General features: G+C 56.0%; 2 protein-coding genes across 2 annotated transcripts; one reads left to right on the top strand and one right to left on the bottom strand.

Moving 5' to 3' along the window:
* Positions 1 to 4,005: 4,005 nt before the first annotated feature.
* BESB_059830 (zinc finger, C3HC4 type (RING finger) domain-containing protein) lies at positions 4,006 to 7,284 on the top strand (the record flags this gene model as incomplete). Its single annotated transcript, XM_029364397.1, has 8 exons — positions 4,006 to 4,028; positions 4,668 to 4,836; positions 5,199 to 5,348; positions 5,818 to 5,902; positions 6,120 to 6,201; positions 6,434 to 6,498; positions 6,624 to 6,762; positions 7,035 to 7,284. 8 exons carry the CDS (start codon positions 4,006 to 4,008, stop codon positions 7,282 to 7,284), a joined length of 963 nt encoding a protein of 320 aa, XP_029219105.1.
* A 3,531-nt stretch (positions 7,285 to 10,815) lies between these two features.
* Positions 10,816 to 16,264, bottom strand: BESB_059840 (aconitate hydratase ACN/IRP; the record flags this gene model as incomplete). Its single annotated transcript, XM_029364398.1, has 9 exons — positions 10,816 to 11,158; positions 11,457 to 11,659; positions 11,778 to 11,978; positions 12,261 to 12,432; positions 12,775 to 13,641; positions 13,812 to 14,453; positions 14,840 to 14,944; positions 15,307 to 15,391; positions 15,946 to 16,264. The coding sequence occupies 9 exons, from the start codon at positions 16,262 to 16,264 to the stop codon at positions 10,816 to 10,818; spliced, it is 2,937 nt and encodes a 978-aa protein (XP_029219106.1).
* Between the last annotated feature and the right edge of the window lie 1,740 nt (positions 16,265 to 18,004).

An 18,004-nucleotide genomic window follows, 5' to 3' on the forward strand; every position in this document is an offset into this window, starting at 1 on the left:
GTGATCACAGGACCAGCAGAGGACCATCTTGGAAACCGGGGATCGGCAGAAAATAGCGAAAGGGTGCACCAATTTTTGTAGCATCTGTGCCTCCGGAAACCTACCAGTCGCAAAACAACACAAACCACAGCACAAGATCCCCGCACATGCCTCGGCATCGGGCTGCAAACCACAAAGTGAGGCAGTTGTTTGATCCAGCCAGAAAATGTTGGCAACGGAATCCAAGTCCCTATGCAGAGCGGCATTGGCCTAGGAAGCTCGAAAGCAGCTGTCGCTCGCTTTGAGCTCCTCTCCAAGGCGCTTGAAGGTACAGCTGTAAGCGTTCGTAGTAAACAACGACTCGCGGAGTTTTGAGCAAAGGAAGAAGCTGCGGGACTTCCGCAAACCGCAAACGCCACCGAGGACGAAGAGAGCTCACGCGTGGAAACTAAACCGACATCCTTTCCCGCGATCCTGTCTTTCCGGTTCCCAATGAAGGGAGTGCGCACCCGCACATCGTCTAGCCTTTATTTGATACACGCGCTGAGATCAGAGACTTACGCGCTTTCCGTCCCTTCACTGTGTATCTCATTATTCGTGGTGCGAGTCCTTCCCTTCCTCTTTTGCGTACTCACGAATCTGCAGTACTGGGGCATCGTAGCCTGGTGACGAGGTATCTTTGTTGTCTGTTGATCAAATATATTCATCAGCCGCACGCGTATGCGTTATACCTCAGCCGAGCATCTTTCTCTCCGGCGCGTCGTCAAGGTACTTCACTGGAAGAGGCTCCCACCAGCCAGGAGTCGAGCACTCCTCGCGGGGGTTGACCTGAGCTCCATGTCCCCCGCCTGGCACACAGGCAGCGACGCTGTCTGGCATAGAGCTTGCTGTATGAGATGAGCAGCCTCGTTGCACAGGTGCTCCCTCATCTGTTATGGAACAGTACGATACATCTCCAGGGGCGCTTCATGGAGCTAAGCGTGCGGCCATCCAGATGCGCCAGCCATTTATTTCTTGTCCACGGAACATGTGCGTTCCTGGCTACTCCATGTTCTGCGTCTTATCTAAATGGCGATGGAGGCCCCCGGGTACGTCACTGTGTCTTCACAATATGCCACGGGAAACCTGTCCTGTCCTCTCTCTGTTCTGTCCCTGCTGTGGCTCTGTTTGCGACGTCTATCTTGAGGGTAGCCACACTCCGCTGAAAACATCGTGCAGCACCGCGCTGCACTAGCTGCGTCTCTCCACCTATCGAGCACCTTTCACATGGTTCGCTCGCGCCAGTACCCGTCACAGTCGTGTCCGGGGAGTCAGACGCTGAAGGTTTTGCCGTTCGCTGAGTAAGCCGGGGTTCTGGCTCACCCGCCCCTAAAGCTGCTCCCTGCAGACCTGCGCAGTGTGTGAGAAAATAGAAGCCACTGCCTCTCGGTATCTGCGTTCAGCGGCGAAATCAGGGGGACACTGCTAGCACGTGACTGGAGGTTCGTACTCTGGTCCTTCTCTGGCTATAGACAGCCTAAACGTGACCGCACACCAGCCCTTCCCGACAGGCGGAAAGGACCGACAGATCCTCTACGCAGCACAGACTACTGTGGACTGCTGCGAGCGAGCGACGACCACAGAACCGAGACGCCTTAAGTCGCCGTTTCTTGGTTGGCTTCTGCCATCGAGTTTGCCCTGCCTCTCCCTCGACGTCGCAGCAGGCGAGGGCTAGTCTGGTCGCCGGTGATGCCAATACCTGTTTAGCGGGACTTTTGTGGAGCCATGGAAATTCTCAAGCGCCGCTATTGGACTCCAAATGTGGGCAGTATTGTGATCCACAGCCTCAAACCGGCATCCCCTCGAGCAGGCAGGTGACCGTCCGCCCGTGCAGCCGGCGCTGGGTCGTCCGTGGCAGAGAAATCCGTATGCGAGCACACTGAGACCGCAGCCCCGTGGAAACGCCGCCTCTCTCATTTTCGGCGCCACAGTTCAGAGAGAAAACACAAACAACACCTGAGAAGTGAGGCGGCCTGGCAGGACACGCCAGCTCGCGACGTTTCCTCGTCCCTCTCGACTGCTTGCCGTGCCTTGCCGGCGGAGAGAACGGCAGGATACAGAGACGAGGGGACCTAGGCAATCGAGACTAGCTGCCGGGTCTGAGGATGAGACACGCGTTTGCCGGGAAGTCGCCGGCTTCAAACTCGGTTTCAGGGTGCCAACACGTTTTCAGGTCCCAAAGAAGCTGGCGGAAGGAGCTGCCACAGATTTTCTTCCCCTGCGCATCAATTCGCCGCCGTGGTGATCTCCCTAGTCTCGATGTCCCAACGGAAACTTCGCGCGGGAGAGACGCAGGGGCTAGCGCAGTCGATTGTTCGGCTAAGGCGCTTGCTGGCGGCGCGTCCGCGGCAGGAGGAAAATCGGGATCCGTGGAAGGGAACGCGAAGGACGTCGATTGTTCTCCCCTATTTCGCATGAAATCCTGCCTGTTGCAAACCCTTCCAAGCGTCTTCATGGTCGCTTTCTGGATGTAGGTGCCTTCTGCGCAGATACAAACGTGGAAGTCCCGAGGGGGATGAACGGCGGCCTTCCACTGCCCAAGGATGTTTGATCTGCGGTGCCTCCATTTTTCTCCGTGTTCCCGTCAATGCGCTTGTTTTCACCTTTAGAGTAATTCATCTTCACTGTTCGGGTTGCACTGTGGTTTTGCCGATTCTTCGGGTGCAATTTTCCTCCTCCTTTGCTGGCGTTCGGTTCTCCTCCCTTCCTGCCCGTTTATCGATCCATGCGCCGCTCGTAGTCGATTCTTCTTCAGCTTTTCTAGCGTGCCACAGCAATACAGTGTATTCGCAGTGCTGTGCCAACTCATCGCATAACGGTCATTGAGGCTGCCAACCTGCTGTATTCCCTTTTCGTCATTCGGCAGCTGCGCAAACTGAAGGTTCCCCACGACAGCTTGGGCTCGTCAGTGATTTCCCTTTCTTGGCTTCCCACTTTCTGCCTCTTCATCGCCTTTTGTCTCCTCCTTGTTTTTTTTCTTCGCCTTCGAGTGTGTGACTGCCTCTCCAGCCTCCGCTCTGCGGGTTCGCATATGTTGATTCGTCTTCATCACATTCGTTGCTTCTCCATCTTCGCATTTCACCCTAAGCCTTCGGAAACCCGAGACAGTCTTCACAGGTGAGACCCTGGCTGCGGAGGCGAGGGCAGCCAACTTCGAACAGTGTTGCGCCTTCTCGTTCCTGGAGAAATGCGGGTCTGCAGAGGCGTAAGGCGAGGGAAAAGGAGATGATGAAATGCTCCCGGCGTGGTGTGCCCTGCGATGTCCTTTGCCTCTCCTGAAGCGACTTCCACAATCATCACAGGCACTCCGGGTTGCTCGTTGCTTCTTCGACGCGTTCCCGTTCGCTTCGGGGCCCTCCCTGGTGACACTTCCTCCCTCGCCGTCACTCACGTTCTCCCCTGCCGCGAATTCCGGCCTCAGTGGAGAAAGCTTCTTCGCCTCTTCTCGCCTCGATCTTCTTGAATTCACGTGCTTTGCCGATCTACAGCATACGTGCGCCTTTTCTACACCATCCGCGACTCGTGTCAACTGATCGTTCTCCACGCCTTCATCCTTTCTGTTTACGCTCTGTCTCTCACGTGTGATGACTTTTATCTACCGCCTCTGCGTATGGAAATGCCAGTTACGCGTTAGTGATCGCATTGCGAACCGGATGAGCAGGAACGCACCTCGAAGAGGACAACTTCTGCGACCTTCTCGCTTCTCGCGCGGAGCCTGGGCGTCGCCTTCTCTTGCTTTCGGCTCTGCGCAGAGTCACTCTCGAAGTCGCGATCAGACGCGCCGCAGCGTATCCCCTGTCGGACGCGTCGAGTTGCCGTCTTGTCGTCATGCTGTGAGCGCCGGAATCTGTCGTTTGTTTGCCTGCTGGCAGGGCTCCTCCTCAGCTCCTCGACCCTGATGTTCGCCTAGGCCTCTAGGAGTTTCTCAGCGTTGCAAAAACGTTGATAAGCGAATCTTTGCGTCCGTGTGTCTCCGTCGTCTTCAACATGGTGCTCGCGTCGCTCACGCTGTAAGTTTCACGGTGATTCCGTGCCTTTGCCTCCGTGTAACTTTCTTCACCACTCGCTGACTCGTCTGGCGTTTCGAAGGGAAGGTCATAGGCACCCGGTGCTGTATGCGCAGGCGATGGAGGAAGGAGCGGCTCAGATTCTGTGAGCCTACGCTTGTGACGGTGTGACGATTCGTGCCTTCAGCACGGTGTTCTGGTCGCGCGTGGGTTCTGCTGGGCGCGCGTAGAATGGACGCTCTGCTGGATGTAGAGTCATCCGCTTTCTCTATGCATGCATATGCCCGCATCTCTCTGTCTGTGAATCTATCTGCGTACATATAAGTTATATATATATATATATATGCGTAGATGTCCACCTATACAGATGTGTATTTGTATACACACAGAGTGCGGGAAGGTATTCGGGCGCGTCCGGAGAGGGAGAGGACGGAGATTGTTTTCGTCTGAACTTCGCATGAGCTAGCAGATTGGTCTTGGCGCAGTCAGTCGTAGATGGCAGCGGAGCCTGTTTCGTGCGATCTAGAGCTTCCGCTGCCAGGCCTGCGCCACAGTGGTCTGATCGCGTTTGTTTGCATGCGCCGGGTCGGTTGCAGGTCCGAATCAGTCGGGGTTTCGGATACTGCGTGCGCGTGTGTGCAGGAACGACGCAATTTTATTTTTTGCGTTTCTCTACTCTTCCTCGGACATCTTCGTGGACTGGGAGAGCTTCCAAGCCTGCGCCAAGCCGATCCAGTATTGGCTTCTCATCTCCTACGCCTCAATCGTCACCTTCCGGCTCTCCCACTACTTGGGCCAGTGCCTCTCTGAGGTGAGGGACGTGGAGAGACACTGGATCGCTGTATCGAGAGACAGCAGGTCTTCGCATTCAGTTCAGACTCGCCGCACAAACCTCGCTCGCTCGGGACTGAGCGTTCAATTTGCCTACACACGACGTGGACGGCCTCCGGTTGTGCGCGTGGAGGCATGGCGCACTCCACGCAAGAGCGTGTGCGCAGCGAGATGTATCTCAGGGTCTCGTGGATCCCGTGTCTCTGACACACACTTCCTTTGTCGCCGTTAGCATGATCTCAGAGCACCAGAAGCCTGCGGTGGAATCGTGTCTCTTGGGCGAGCCGTGCCTCAGGCTGCTGCGTGCTTTTCTTCCTGTGGCGCCTCTCGTTTGATCTTCAGGATGGCGAGGACTTCATCCTGTACCGCCAGCGAGGACCTCCGTTTTGGGTAAACGTACTGATTCTTGGAGTCCTCTTCCCCTTTTTCTTCTGCTGGACGATCGTCGGCACCGTCTGGTTCGCGCAGGTCCAAGACAAAACGCCTCAGTGTGTAAGTCCAGCGCGACCGCACGCGTCTCCGCTTCGGCGAGGCACCTTGAGTCTGAGGGTGAGACGCTCCGTAGAGACAGTCGATGGACATAAAAGCCTCCACGATCCTCAGCGGCCCGTCATGTTACGCGCATGACACAGACGTGAATCTATATACACTTGCATTACATATACACTTATAAACCCTAAACCCTATATATATATATATATATCATATATATATGTGTATATGTAGATGAGCAATGCTGTGGTGTTGGAGTAGTATGCAGCCGGGTAGGCCTGCTGGACCTTCCAGCTTTCTGATCAGCGTCTGGATTTGCTCTTCGAGGCTTCGCGGTGCAGCAGTGCAGGCCCCCTTTCCCTCTTCTTGTGTCCCAACTGCGTTTTTTGGTTCACTGCGGAGATTTCACGAGTGCATAATTTTCGGGTTGTGAGCATCGCGTTTGCCATACTGCGTTCTGTGCCTGCAGCTGCCTCGCGGAAGCCATCCCTGGTTTTTCATCTTCTGGCTCGTCCTCTGCTACGTGTGGATTGTCATCTACGTCCTTTTCATCAGTAAGGGCAATCACCTGGGCGAGCGCGACGTCATGAGCGCTTCACCGTCGCACATACGTACAGGGCTTTCTGTGGTCTCAGGTCTGTCTATGAGCATCTTTAAAACGGTATTCGCAGCGGGGGGCATGCGTGGGACTGGAAGGAGGCCAGCGTTGAATCAAGCGGGTTTGTGCGGCCCTGCCCGATTGTGGTTAATCGCGTGTCTTGTTGTTTTCAGCGATTGCGGCGGTCTTCGAGTATCGCGCCCGCCGCGCGGAACGCGATCTCCAGATCCTGCAGAATGAGGACATGCTCACGAGGTGAGGATCCTGCCGAAAGGGGCTCGCAGGAATACAAGCTTCGCGGCCTGTGAGGTGTCTGAACGCGCGCAGATTCGAGCCGATGTGTGTGCTTCATTTCCCTTCGCTCGCTTTTTTTTTTGAGTTGTCGCAGTTTCGCGCTGTGTTCGCGAGTATACCTGTTGGCTCAGACGCCTCACCTCTTCCTCATCGGATGGCGCACCGATGCTGTCCGTCGCGTGTTTACATACAGATGGGGTCGCGTCAACGTCTTCGCGCAGTACGGCATTCACATCCTTCGAAAGGGGCTTACTTCAGGTAAGAATTCTTCATGCATGCAATTGTGTATGTGAATGTTTTTTTTTTTCGACTTTATGTTCTAGAGAGTTTTGGGGATTTATCTTCCCATCGCATTGCGGTTCCATCTGTGTGCCTGCGTTCAGATCAAATTCAGCGTCTGCCGCACGAGAAGCTGACCAGCGTTCCCCTCGACCAACCGGCGTGCTCCATTTGTCTGGATGATTTCCACGCGGGCGACGACGTCCGCCTGCTGCAGGGCTGCGGCCATCTCTTCCATCGAAGGTTCGACTCGCGCGAAAGCTCGCACCTTTTGTCGTTCAGTCATGCCAGCCATTGCCCCATGCACGTCTCTATAACGGCTCCAGAGGGGTGGGTATACTACCCGCACCCTGGAGTGCGGCTCTTCTGCTTGGCCGGGTCGGCGGCTTCTTTGAGAGCCTCCGCGGAAAACCGCAGTTTGATGCACTGGACGCGTCGAGCGACACTTTCATTCACGCGTGTCGATGTGTCCGCGTGCATGTCAGGGTACTGTGTGGGCGCCTCTGTTTTTTCAGCTGCATCGATATTTGGCTGCTTCGAAACGCGGTGTGCCCGAACTGCAAAGGCGCGATTTGCTGTCCAAGCGCGGAAGGAGGTGCCGACGACTGCGGGGAGGCTTACCGTGGCGTGCGCAGAGATCCTCGAGAAATCTACTTTGCAGAGGACGCAGACGTATGGCCTGGCGACGAGCCGTTCAGCTGGAGCCACGCGCCCGCAGACGAGGATCCCTACATAGCTCACGCCGGTCACGAGAGGCAGGGTTAGTGGCTCGCAAGTCAGCTGGTCTGAAAAAGACTTATTCAAACTCATGCAGTGGGTGACTCCCAGGCTGCGGCGGAGACGCGCGATGGACTCATTCGTGGGAACTTCGCGCAGCATCTCGCGCGTGTGCGAACTCACCTTGCGTGTCTCCTCGGATCATTGATACTCAGATTGCTAGCGCTTTTAACATGAGGATAGCGTTGCATACCCGTGTGCGTGGCGAGGATGCGTCATCCCAATGAAGGATCGTAACGCGATAGAGGACAGTCAGAAGGAGCGATAGAACGCATCCCTTCCACTATGCGCGTTAGTTCGCAAGGAGACGCGAGTATGCAAAACTTCCTTTTCCTGTCCCAGGTCGTGGGTCATTTTGTTCGTTTTGTTGATGTTTCATCTGCAGAGTGTCTGCCGCAGCACCACGTATAAGGCCCGCAATCCAAATCAAACATGACAATTGGCGGACGCGCGGCGGCGGAGCGGCATTCTTTGCGCTGTCCGTCCCCTCGAGCGGACGCTCGTTGGCGTCTCAACAAGATGAGAAGCTCTCGGACGACGGATGGGGCGGGTCGAGAAATACTGGGACGTTTTCGCAAAACACGTGACGACTACTTCGCTTCAACCACTTTTTTTTCGCAACGAGAGAGCGTGCGCCGTCCTGGCGCGGTCTACAACCGCGCGTGCATCTGCAGAGCTGTCGGCGTGCCCAGAGTTCCTTTTCTCCCGCACGTTTCTCTGAATGCAGCAGAGCGTAGCTTGCTGCGCGTAACGCAGTTGCGGTCTTCTCATACGTCCTTCGATATTTCCAAGGGGAGCGTGGGATCGCGAGGGCGGGAGTACGTTTCCAGCGGTCGGGTAGGAGCCCCGTTGTCTTTCCGCGTGTAGAGACCTGACGAATCAAGCCTTGCAGCACAAGCGTGCTTGCGTCGGTGGAGCCTGAAAAACGAGCTTCCTGAAGTCGGCGGCAACACGTGGAATAACCTGTATGCGACTCGTCATGCATGCGGTGACTCTTTCCATGCGAGGGCTTTCCGCTTCAAGCGCCGACAAAAATGCCGCAGGACGCGTGTCCTTGGGTATTTTCACACATGTCGACATATGAGTATGTTTCTACGCATACCGTGTCCAATGGAAAAGGCATCTTGCCAATGGAGCGAAGCGAGGCCCGGTAACGGTCCGCTACGAGCGGAAATGTGAAAGTCGTGGGCCCTCGCAGAGCGGCAGCGTATTAGGAGACGGTTTCTTTTTTGAGGAAGCAAGGTCTCCGCACACATCTCCTGTGTGCTTTTCGCGCGAATAAAAGATCTTTCAAGAATTTTTTTTCCCCTCTGTACATGATCAGAGACTGCTGCTGAGAGACCTGGGCTGCCGGCCGTGCGCATTCGGAGGAGGCGAACGAAGAGAACGAGGAACGATGAGAAGAATCGAGGCCTCGCACGCTGCCTTTTCGGTGCCGGCGCCATGGGAGTTTTGGTCATGCTGCTCCGTGATCTGTTTCTTCCTCTTTACCACCTGTTTCGGCTTGCCTGCATGTTTGCTGGCAGCTCGGACGGTGTGCCCAGCATCGTGGCTAGTCTCGCAGGTGATATTTCCTCGCATTTGCCAGTTGGTGCAGGTGTGTGGAGTAGCAATCGATTTCCCTTTACAACGTGTTGCAGCTTCTTCCCCGATGAAAGGTCCCTCAATTTATTGCATGCAGCCATCGGGGTGCCTCAACGCTAGTTGCAGAAAGTATCCGCTCTTGTTTTTCCGCGTGGATAGTGTTTTACATGCAGTCGTTTTCGAGGAAGGCCTTGTAGCCTTCCGCTGATGCAGTTTACCGTTTTCTCATTTACTTCTGGAAGCCCTGTTTTTCCTTCCTGCAACTTTGTTTATGTTCAACTTTTTGGCGGTTCGCTTTTCCGTCTCGCAAAGAGGCCTGCTCTCTCGAGGGTCATCTTTGTCCCCATATTTTTCCTAATCGCATAAAAAAATCACCAAGGCAGACTGCAGATCCTAACTAGGGCCTGCCCGACTCTCTTTGCGGATGGCAAGGCAGACTATTAGTCAATTTCACAGGTAACAAGCATGTATATCTATTTTTACGTAAATAGAGTTGGCTCACTATAGTAGATGCATATCTTGTGAATATATACATATAGAGACAGTTGTTTTAGGTTTTTTGCCAAGTTTGTGCTACATCGCGTCGCTGCTGGCATGGAAACACTGCGACGATTCCGAGGGATACTGCGATAATGTCGAGGGCTAACGACACTTCTACGTAAGGAAACAGTTGTGGGCGCTGAGCCGTTGAGGCACGCGGCACTAGCCATCTGCTTTTCCCTGCGCCTCGCGAGGTGTGTGGGGGACTTGACTCTCGAAGCACCTTGAGGCGCTCACAAGCAAAGGAGCACCGACTCGCAAGGCACAGGGCGAGGGAGAGCGGCCGTTACGCAGTGGGCACTCAGAACCCGAGACTTCCTCCAAACTGTGGTGTGCCTCGCACGTGGACTCGCCTTCCCGGTTTACGTCGGACCGAGCCTGTGAATCGCGTGTAGAAGAAAGTTTTTGGAGTCAGACAGGATGTCCCCGCCGACTGACACTCGCCCCTCCGCCCCCACCCTGCCTTAGCTATGATCTTTATGTTCTTAATGCCTGCTAGCACCACGAGTGAACTCTTTTGATCTGATCCTATGTACGCAGTGAGCTAACTAGATAGACGGAAGTTGGTAAGCATTACTACACTTCTATAGGCGACAAGGCCACAAGTATAATGAAATCATTTATAGATTTATACAAACGACGACGACACGAGTCTGAAGCGAGCTGAATCGTACCAGCCTGCCCTTCATCTACACTCAAGGGATGTCGTGTTAGAAAATGGTAACATATCAGATACGAAGGCAATTGCATGCGCAGCGTCTGCAAACGGACTGGGCCGGTGAATGGGTCGCGGCTACGGAAACACGCCCAGGCAGTTAGAGATCCGATGAAGCGTCCACTGAGGAGCTGCGGCTGCAGACGAAACGACGGACGAGGAAGTAGAACGGGGTTCTGACGCGGAGTCGGTCAACTGCTGAAGGCATTCTGGCGAACGAAATGAATGCCAAACTTACAAAGGGACACAGCGCCGGGCGACGCACACACGCACGCACAGACAGAATCGATGGAAGACGCGGCGACCAAAAGGGCATCGGCGGAGAGGAAAGGAAGACTGTGTGGCGCTGAAGGGCCTGACGCGAAAGCGCGCACCTTGGATTCGAGAGTGGAGTCGATGCCCAAGCGACAACGCGGATACGCGCCAACTCTCTGCACAGAGGGGAGACGACGCGCACGAATGGAAAACGCACAGGCGGGCACCCGAGGTGTCCTCTCCCTGTCGAGTGTTTCCATCTTTCTTCTCTCCAGTCTCTTTTTCTCCCTGCATGCCCATCCACGGACGGCACTTGGCGAGGGTATTTCTGCCGTCTGTCGCGTTCATCATCAAGTCGCGCGTCGCGTGGATTACACAGTTGCTCGACTGCCCTTTCGTTCACCGCTGCCTCGCGTTGTTTTCGCCTAGTTGTTGCCCTCCTCGGAGTGCTTGTTCACGAGGTTGCGCAGGACGTAGTGGAGGATGCCGCCGTTTTGGAAGTACTTGACTTCGAGCTCGGTGTCGATGCGGCAGCGAACGTCAAACTCCTTGCCGTCGGACGTCTTCACCTTGAGGAGCGAGCCAGGCACGATCTCGCCATTGTTCAGCGAAATCGAGAACTGCTCCTTGCCGGTCAGGCCCAAAGTCTCGGCATTCTCGCCCTCCTGGAACTGGAGCGGCACGATGCCCATGCCCACCAAGTTCGTCCGGTGGATGCGCTCGAAGGACTCTGCGATAATCGCCTTCACGCCCATCAGGTACGGGCCCCTGCGAACCCACCGCACAAAGCAACGGAAAAGAAAACGTCGAACGACCCAAAAGGCGCACACATAACGCCGATACACCACTGGCCTCAAGTTGGGGTCAGTTTTGCAGACCCTCTACAGGTGCGTTCTTTTTTAAAAAAAGAAAAGAAAACTCTCTCCTCAGTCCGCGGTATACGGTGTACATACACCAACAGATAAATAAATATATGCATGCCGGCAGTTTCAGGCCGTCAACTCCTCCATCGAGTGACATTAATCATGCGTGAACACATATAGTCTATTTTTCGTATCTATCTTACTTTGCAGCCCAGTCGCGCGAGGATCCGCTTCCGTATTCCTTGCCGGCAATGACAATCATCGGCTTTCCCTCAGCCTTGTACTTCATGGCAACGTCGTAGACCGGCAGAACTTCGCCAGAGGGCACGTGGATCGACTTGGGGCCGTCCTTCGGGCAGAGCTTGTTCACCAGGCGAATGTTGGCGAACGTGCCGCGAACCATGATCTACCGGGGAGATGGAAAAAAAGAAAAAGAATCAGACTTTGTTGAGCAAACGAGTCATCACACGACGCACAGCGAGAAAAGATGCGAAAGACGACAGACATCCGCGCAGGAGGCTCACCTCGTCGTTGCCACGGCGCGCGCCGTAGGTGTTGAAGTCCTTGCGCTCAACGCCCTTGGACTGGAGGTACTTCGCCGCTGGCGAGTTGACTGCGATGTTTCCCGCGGGCGAGATGTGGTCCGTGGTGATGCTGTCGCCCAGGTTCAGCAAGCAGTACGCGCCCTCGATGTCCTTAATCGGGCTAGGCTCCTTGCCCATCGTCTGAAAAACGACAAAAAAGGCGCGTACCGATATGGAGCGCGAGACTAGGGGGGGACGCAGGGATCCAGAGGCGGAAAGCGGGAAACAAAAAAGTCCGTGTCGGCTAAGATGTCTCCCCCCCTGAGAAAACAGCAACGCATGGGCCTCTCCGAAGTATTCTCTCTACAGAGGACAGAAAGATGGAAACGATAACCAGTCCGCCACTCAAGCAAAAAGCGCCGCTCCGGCGAACACGCGAGAGCCCTCGCCTTGGCGACTTGCAGAGAAGCGCCCTGCGCTTACCTGGAAGAAGGGCGGGTTGTGGATGTAGGTGGATTTCTCATCCCAGCTGAACAGATCTGTGGCCTCTGCAGTCTTCAGGTCGTTCCACGCGGGGGTGCCTCGCGTGATGTTGTCGTAGATCTTTACGAACGCGGACGCCGAAAGAGCCTCAGCCTCAACCTTGGCAATCTCGCTGGACAACAGACACCGCAGCTGGGGCGCAATGAAGAATACATCTGCAGAGACGCAGGTGCCAGTGAATATTCGCGCGTGTCTACTTGCACTACGCAGCCAAGCTCCCGTCGTCCGTGTTTCCTCTCTGATGCTGGTGCGCGCCTTCCTCTCTCTCTGCTACCTCAGTGGGCGAAGAGCAAAGAACTACATACCCCCCATTACATGCATACACACACGCTATCACATAATTATATACAGTTATATATGGGTAGAGCCACATATGCCTATGCATATAAATATATATATATACATGTATGTAGCAGCACGCTCTCTGTGCGGTTTCCGCGGTTCGGGTGCTCACTCTCTGCTCGGCCAGATGTCGCGGAGGAAGACGGGGTTTCCTTCCTTGTCGCTTCCGAGGGGTTGGTTTTCGAAGTCGAAGTCGACGCGGCCAGCGAGTGCGTAGGCGACGACGAGCGGCGGTGAGGCGAGGTAGTTGGCGCGCGTGAGCGGGTGGACGCGACCCTCGAAGTTCCGGTTTCCTGACAGGACGGCGGCGACGACGAGGTCGCCCTTGCTGATGGCCTCGGTGACTTCGGGGTCGAAGTCGCCAGTGTTGCCGATGCAGGTCATGCAGCCGTAGCCGGCGGTGTAGAATCCGAGTTTCTCCAGATCGACCAGGAGGCCCGACCGCGAGAGATATTCAGTGACGGCGCGCGAGCCGGGCGAAAGCGTGGTGATGATGTACGGCGGCACCGTGAGGCCCTTCTTGACTGCGTTCCGCGCCAACATCGCCGCACCGAGAATGACGCCAGGGTTCGACGTGTTGGTGCAGCTGGTGATGGCGGCAATCACGACGGAGCCGTTCGTCAGCGTGTAGGTCTTCCCCTGGTACGCCATCTCAACCTTCTTCTCCGCCTGCGCGTCGGACAAGCCAAAGCCCTTGAAGCCTACGGGGTTCCTCAGAGACACCTGGAAGTCCTCAGCGACGTCGTTCAGCGGCACGCGGTCCTGTGGGCGCTTCGGCCCCGCGACGCACGGCTGCAGCTCCGACAGATTCAACGTCACGCGGTCAGAGAACTGAATCGCCGCCTGCGCCTCCTCGCCCGCAAACAAATGGTTCGCCTGGGTGTACGCCTTGATCAAGTCCACCTTCGTGTCGGGGCGACCCGTCTGCTTCAGGTACTTGAGCGTCTGCTCATCGACCGGGAAGAAACCCATGGTCGCGCTGAAAAAAAAAAAACCAGCAAATCCGACGCATCGCCGTCAACCACGTTTAAGAGTTCTTCCCCGCTAGTCACGCCCCTCCGCGTGTGCGACCTTTCAAACCCTGCGTGGGGCGGGGGGGAGGGGGGGAGGGGGTCGTCTGTGCAGCAGCCGCGCGGCGGCAGGACTCACCCGTATTCGGGAGCCATGTTGGCGACGGTGGCGCGGTCCGCGAGCGTGAGAGTCTTCACTCCGGGGCCGTAGAACTCGACGAATTTGCCGACGACGCCCTTCTTGCGAAGGATGTTAGTCACAGTCAGGACGAGGTCGGTGGCGGTCACGGTGGGAGGCATTTCGCCAGTCAGTTCAAAGCCGATGACCTGCGGGAGGACCATGGAGATCTGCTGACCCAGCATCACCGCCTCGGCCTCGATGCCGCCCACGCCCCAGGCGACGACTCCGAGTCCGTTGATCATCGTCGTGTGCGAGTCGGTGCCCACCAGCGAGTCGGGGTAGAGCATGTTCTTCTCCATGACGACGCGCGCGAGGTACTCGAGGTTGACTTGGTGCACGATGCCCGACCCGGGCGGCACAATCAGCATGTTGGAAAACGCAGTCGACCCCCACTTCAGGAAGGAAAAGCGCTCCGAGTTCCGCTCCATCTCCCGCGCCAAGTTCTTCTCGAACGCCTGCGGCGAACGCGAGTAGTCCACCTGCACTGAGTGATCAATCACGAGATCGACGTCGACTAGCGGATTGATTGACGACGGCGCGCCGCCGAGACGCGCCATTGCGTCGCGCATCGCCGCCAAGTCAACCACTGCCGGCACGCCCCTAAACGAGAAAACAAAACAAAAACACGGCGAGCGAATGTAGGCGACGCAAACAGGGAAGCAAACACAGTGGGGGTGAGCGCGACGCGGAGACGAGATCGAGAGACTGACGCAGCGCGGAAGTGAGGAGGACAACAGCGGAAACGAGCAGGAAAGAAGGAGACCCACAAGGGATACGCGGAGTGAAGACGAATGAAATATATGATGGGTGAAGGGATGCCACAAGGCCACAGAAGAAGGCAAACGCACAGCGAAACGGAATCTGAAGGCCGTAATCACACGCCAACGCATCGACGAGAAAAACGCCAGCCAAACAGAGGGGAGGAGGAGGGCGGGGGGAATGACAAAAGGAGAGGCAAAGCGAGCAGGAAGTCGCGGTTGTCTCACGTGAAGTCTTGCAGCAGGACACGCGCGGGCATGAAGGGGATCTCCTTCTGGGCCTTGCTCGACTTCTCCCAGTCCAAGATGGTCTGTACATCTTCCTCGCGGATGCTGAAAAAAAACGACAAAAAATCATCATAGCCGGCAAAAGGAAGGGGATACGGAATACAGACAGACATGTAATGAAGAATTATGTGGTGGATGACGCACAAGGCAAACTCACGAGACACGGAGATTATGTGGACGCCCGCGCGGACGCTAGAGAGGAGCAAAAACAGAAACGTGTGAGCAAGAAGCATTGAGACACAGGAAGAGTCGCTCTTCTCCAGACAGAGGCTGTTACTTAGATTAGCAATGCACGAACCGAACAAGGACTTGATGCAGTTGGTCTGTAGAGCGGCTGCCCGTGTAAGAGAAGACCTTGTGAGACAACTCTGCACAAACAGATTACTCCCATTAAATAGGCAAAGTACCTAAATCCGTCGCAGTTGCGGACAGCGGATTCGAGCAGGACGCGAATCGAATACGGCAGAGTCTTGAGGCGATCATCCTGCAGAGCTGAACAAAGAACGGCACAGATATTTTGGAGGAACTCAGTTAAGTGAGGGAGAAAAGGACAGTACGCATATGTCGAAGGTCGTCTCTAGCATACCCCTGCAGGTATTTCCCGGCTTCACGCAGCCACGGCGATGTCTCTCTGTTTCCGCTTGGCGGCAGTAAAGGGCGCACTGCAGCTGGGAAGTTGCTCCCCTATCGTCGCCTAGCTGAGTCTCACGCCTCCGGGCGAAGGACGCGTGTGTGCGCATGTGAAAAGGCAGCATCGAATGAATCGCAGGAGTTTTGGCATGTTAGAGGGCTGCTAGCTTGCGGCGAGGGAGGTCGCCTGTCTGTCGCGTCGCATGGCCTCCCCAGACGGCCTTCTCCTCTTTAGTGGCTATAAAACCCGAGGCTATGTGCAGTGCTGCGTGGCTGCCACAGCGACCTCGTGCCGCCTCCCAGAGCGGTGTACGCAGTGCCCCTCGTCGCAGCAGCTCTTCATGTGAGGGAGTCTACAGGGGGACTATGACGCCCTGTCGAGTTTTTGTTTTGGTGAGCAGGTTTCCGCCGTTTACCTCCGAGGTCGTAGTACGTTTTCTCAGTTCCAGGGAGCGTCTTGGCGACGTAGGAGAAGGGGTTGTTCTTCGCAGAAGACATGCCCCGTCGCTGCGTGAGCGAGGCGTACAGGCCGCGTGAGCCGTTCAGGCGGCTCTCCATTCTGTTTCCCGACACGGCGAAGCTGCCTGCAGCTGCACCGAGGACGCGCACGGAGTTTGGCGGGATGAAGGCCTGCGCAGAGGGAAGGGACGACACGCAGGCGCCCGACGTCGTCGCGGGAGGCGCGGCAGAGGCCGCGGCTCTGCGCCGCAGCAGCACGGCAGAGAGGGCCTTCATTCTGGAGACAGGCGGAGAAGAAAAGGAACGGAAGCACGAGCGCGGAAACGCGAAAAATTGACGCGGAACTTGCGGGCCACTGTGGGACAAAACGCTTGCGCTCGGCAGCGGCGCGGTAAGAGGCGACAGACAGGAGGTAGCAGACAGAGCGGCTGGCGCGCCCGGAGAGCGGAGGCCGTGCGAGAGGCGAAAACGTGCGACAAGAAAGAGGAGAGAGAGCCAGAAAACACGGAGCTGCATCGACGGCGGCCCAGAGAAAGCGAGCAAACGCTAAGGGAACGAAAACAGAGCAGCCGACGGAGAACCCCGGGGGATCTAACAGAGGCGGGAACCCGCGCGACTGTGGACAGGAGGAGGAGCAGCGAAAGAGGAAGCGGGCAGGTCTCTCTTTCCTCGGACACAAAAAGCGAAGCGTTACGAAAAAGGGCACGCCGACCAATGCAAAGGAACCCGAAAACGCGTGAGCGAAGAAGCGAACGACAGGACGACACGGCTCCGTTCCCTCACGTCGCGCAGCTTTCGAAAAGAAGAGCTACCCTCGCTCCACGCGCTGTTTCCTCTTTTAAGCGATGCAGACGCAAGGCCGAAAACGTATCGGTCCAGCGCGCGCCGGGTTTCTACGACAGATTCCCCAGATGCAGTTCTTTTTATCCCAAGAGTCAGACGCGTGTGTAGCCAGACACGCGATTGTTTTCGCCTGTGCTATGCCAGCCAGCAGCGACAAATCCAAGTTTTCCGCACGGCAGTGAATGGCCGCGCGTTCTGGCGGGCGAAACAGACAGCTCTCTAGGAGCACAGAGGCAACTTCGTGAGCCTCTCAAATCCGTCCGCCGCGGTGTTTGTCGTGTGCGATTGGTCACACGTGCAGGAAATCCACTGGGAAAAAGCAGCGCGCTCGCGAGTCGGTCAAAGGGAGATGAGAAAGCCTGCGCGGCGCTACGAAAAGGTTCTAGACACTGACAGAACTGGGCTTCACGCCAACCGAATACAGGGGCATTCTGTACAAGATTTCACATTAGCCATCTTTTTAAACGCTTTTGAGTCTCGCCTGTTTTCAGTCAGGCCAAAAATCCTGATTAGGGTCTTCCCAGCGTGGTAAGCAGGTTAGATAAGAGATCGAGGGTGTCGCAGAGAGGCCTCGCGACAGCGCACGAAACTCAAGATTCGCAAGGCAAGGGAACTTACCAAGGTAATGCAGCCGTCCTGTGGACTTCGACGACGGTCCTGGCCGCTGAGAATATCTTGAAGAGGTGCAGTGGCTTTCTCAACGCAGGCAATGAGTGCAAAAGTGTTGTGAGGCGTCACCTCTCACAAACGTTTTCTTTTGGGACGAGGAGGATACGCGCACGGATGCGGCAAAAGCTAGAGAAATGCCGGGGAAGACGAAAACCGGATTTAGAAACCTCAGGGAAATGTTTCCAGAGATCTTTCACACAACTTTTTGGCAAAAAAGCTCTATGTCTGAATGCTGCCCAGGGGGGCACGTCGCGTGCGCTGCCCGCTCCTCGCCCACCAGTAGGCTCTATGGTAACTACCAAAAAAAAGTGGAAAGAAAGGATGCAGACGAGATAAATTTTCCAGCAGAATGTACCAATCTCGGAGTGCAAGGGCTATAATCCGGCTGTGGAAATCATCCTGAGACTGAACTTCGGGGCCATCGGGTGCTGTATTGCGTCGGGCTCGCCTCGCCTCCATCGGCAGGCAGCGAAGGCAGAAAAGGATTACGTGAGGCCAGAACAC

The sequence above is a fragment of the Besnoitia besnoiti genome, chromosome V (assembly GCF_002563875.1).
Source record: "Besnoitia besnoiti strain Bb-Ger1 chromosome V, whole genome shotgun sequence".
Taxonomy (NCBI): Eukaryota; Apicomplexa; class Conoidasida; order Eucoccidiorida; family Sarcocystidae; genus Besnoitia; species Besnoitia besnoiti.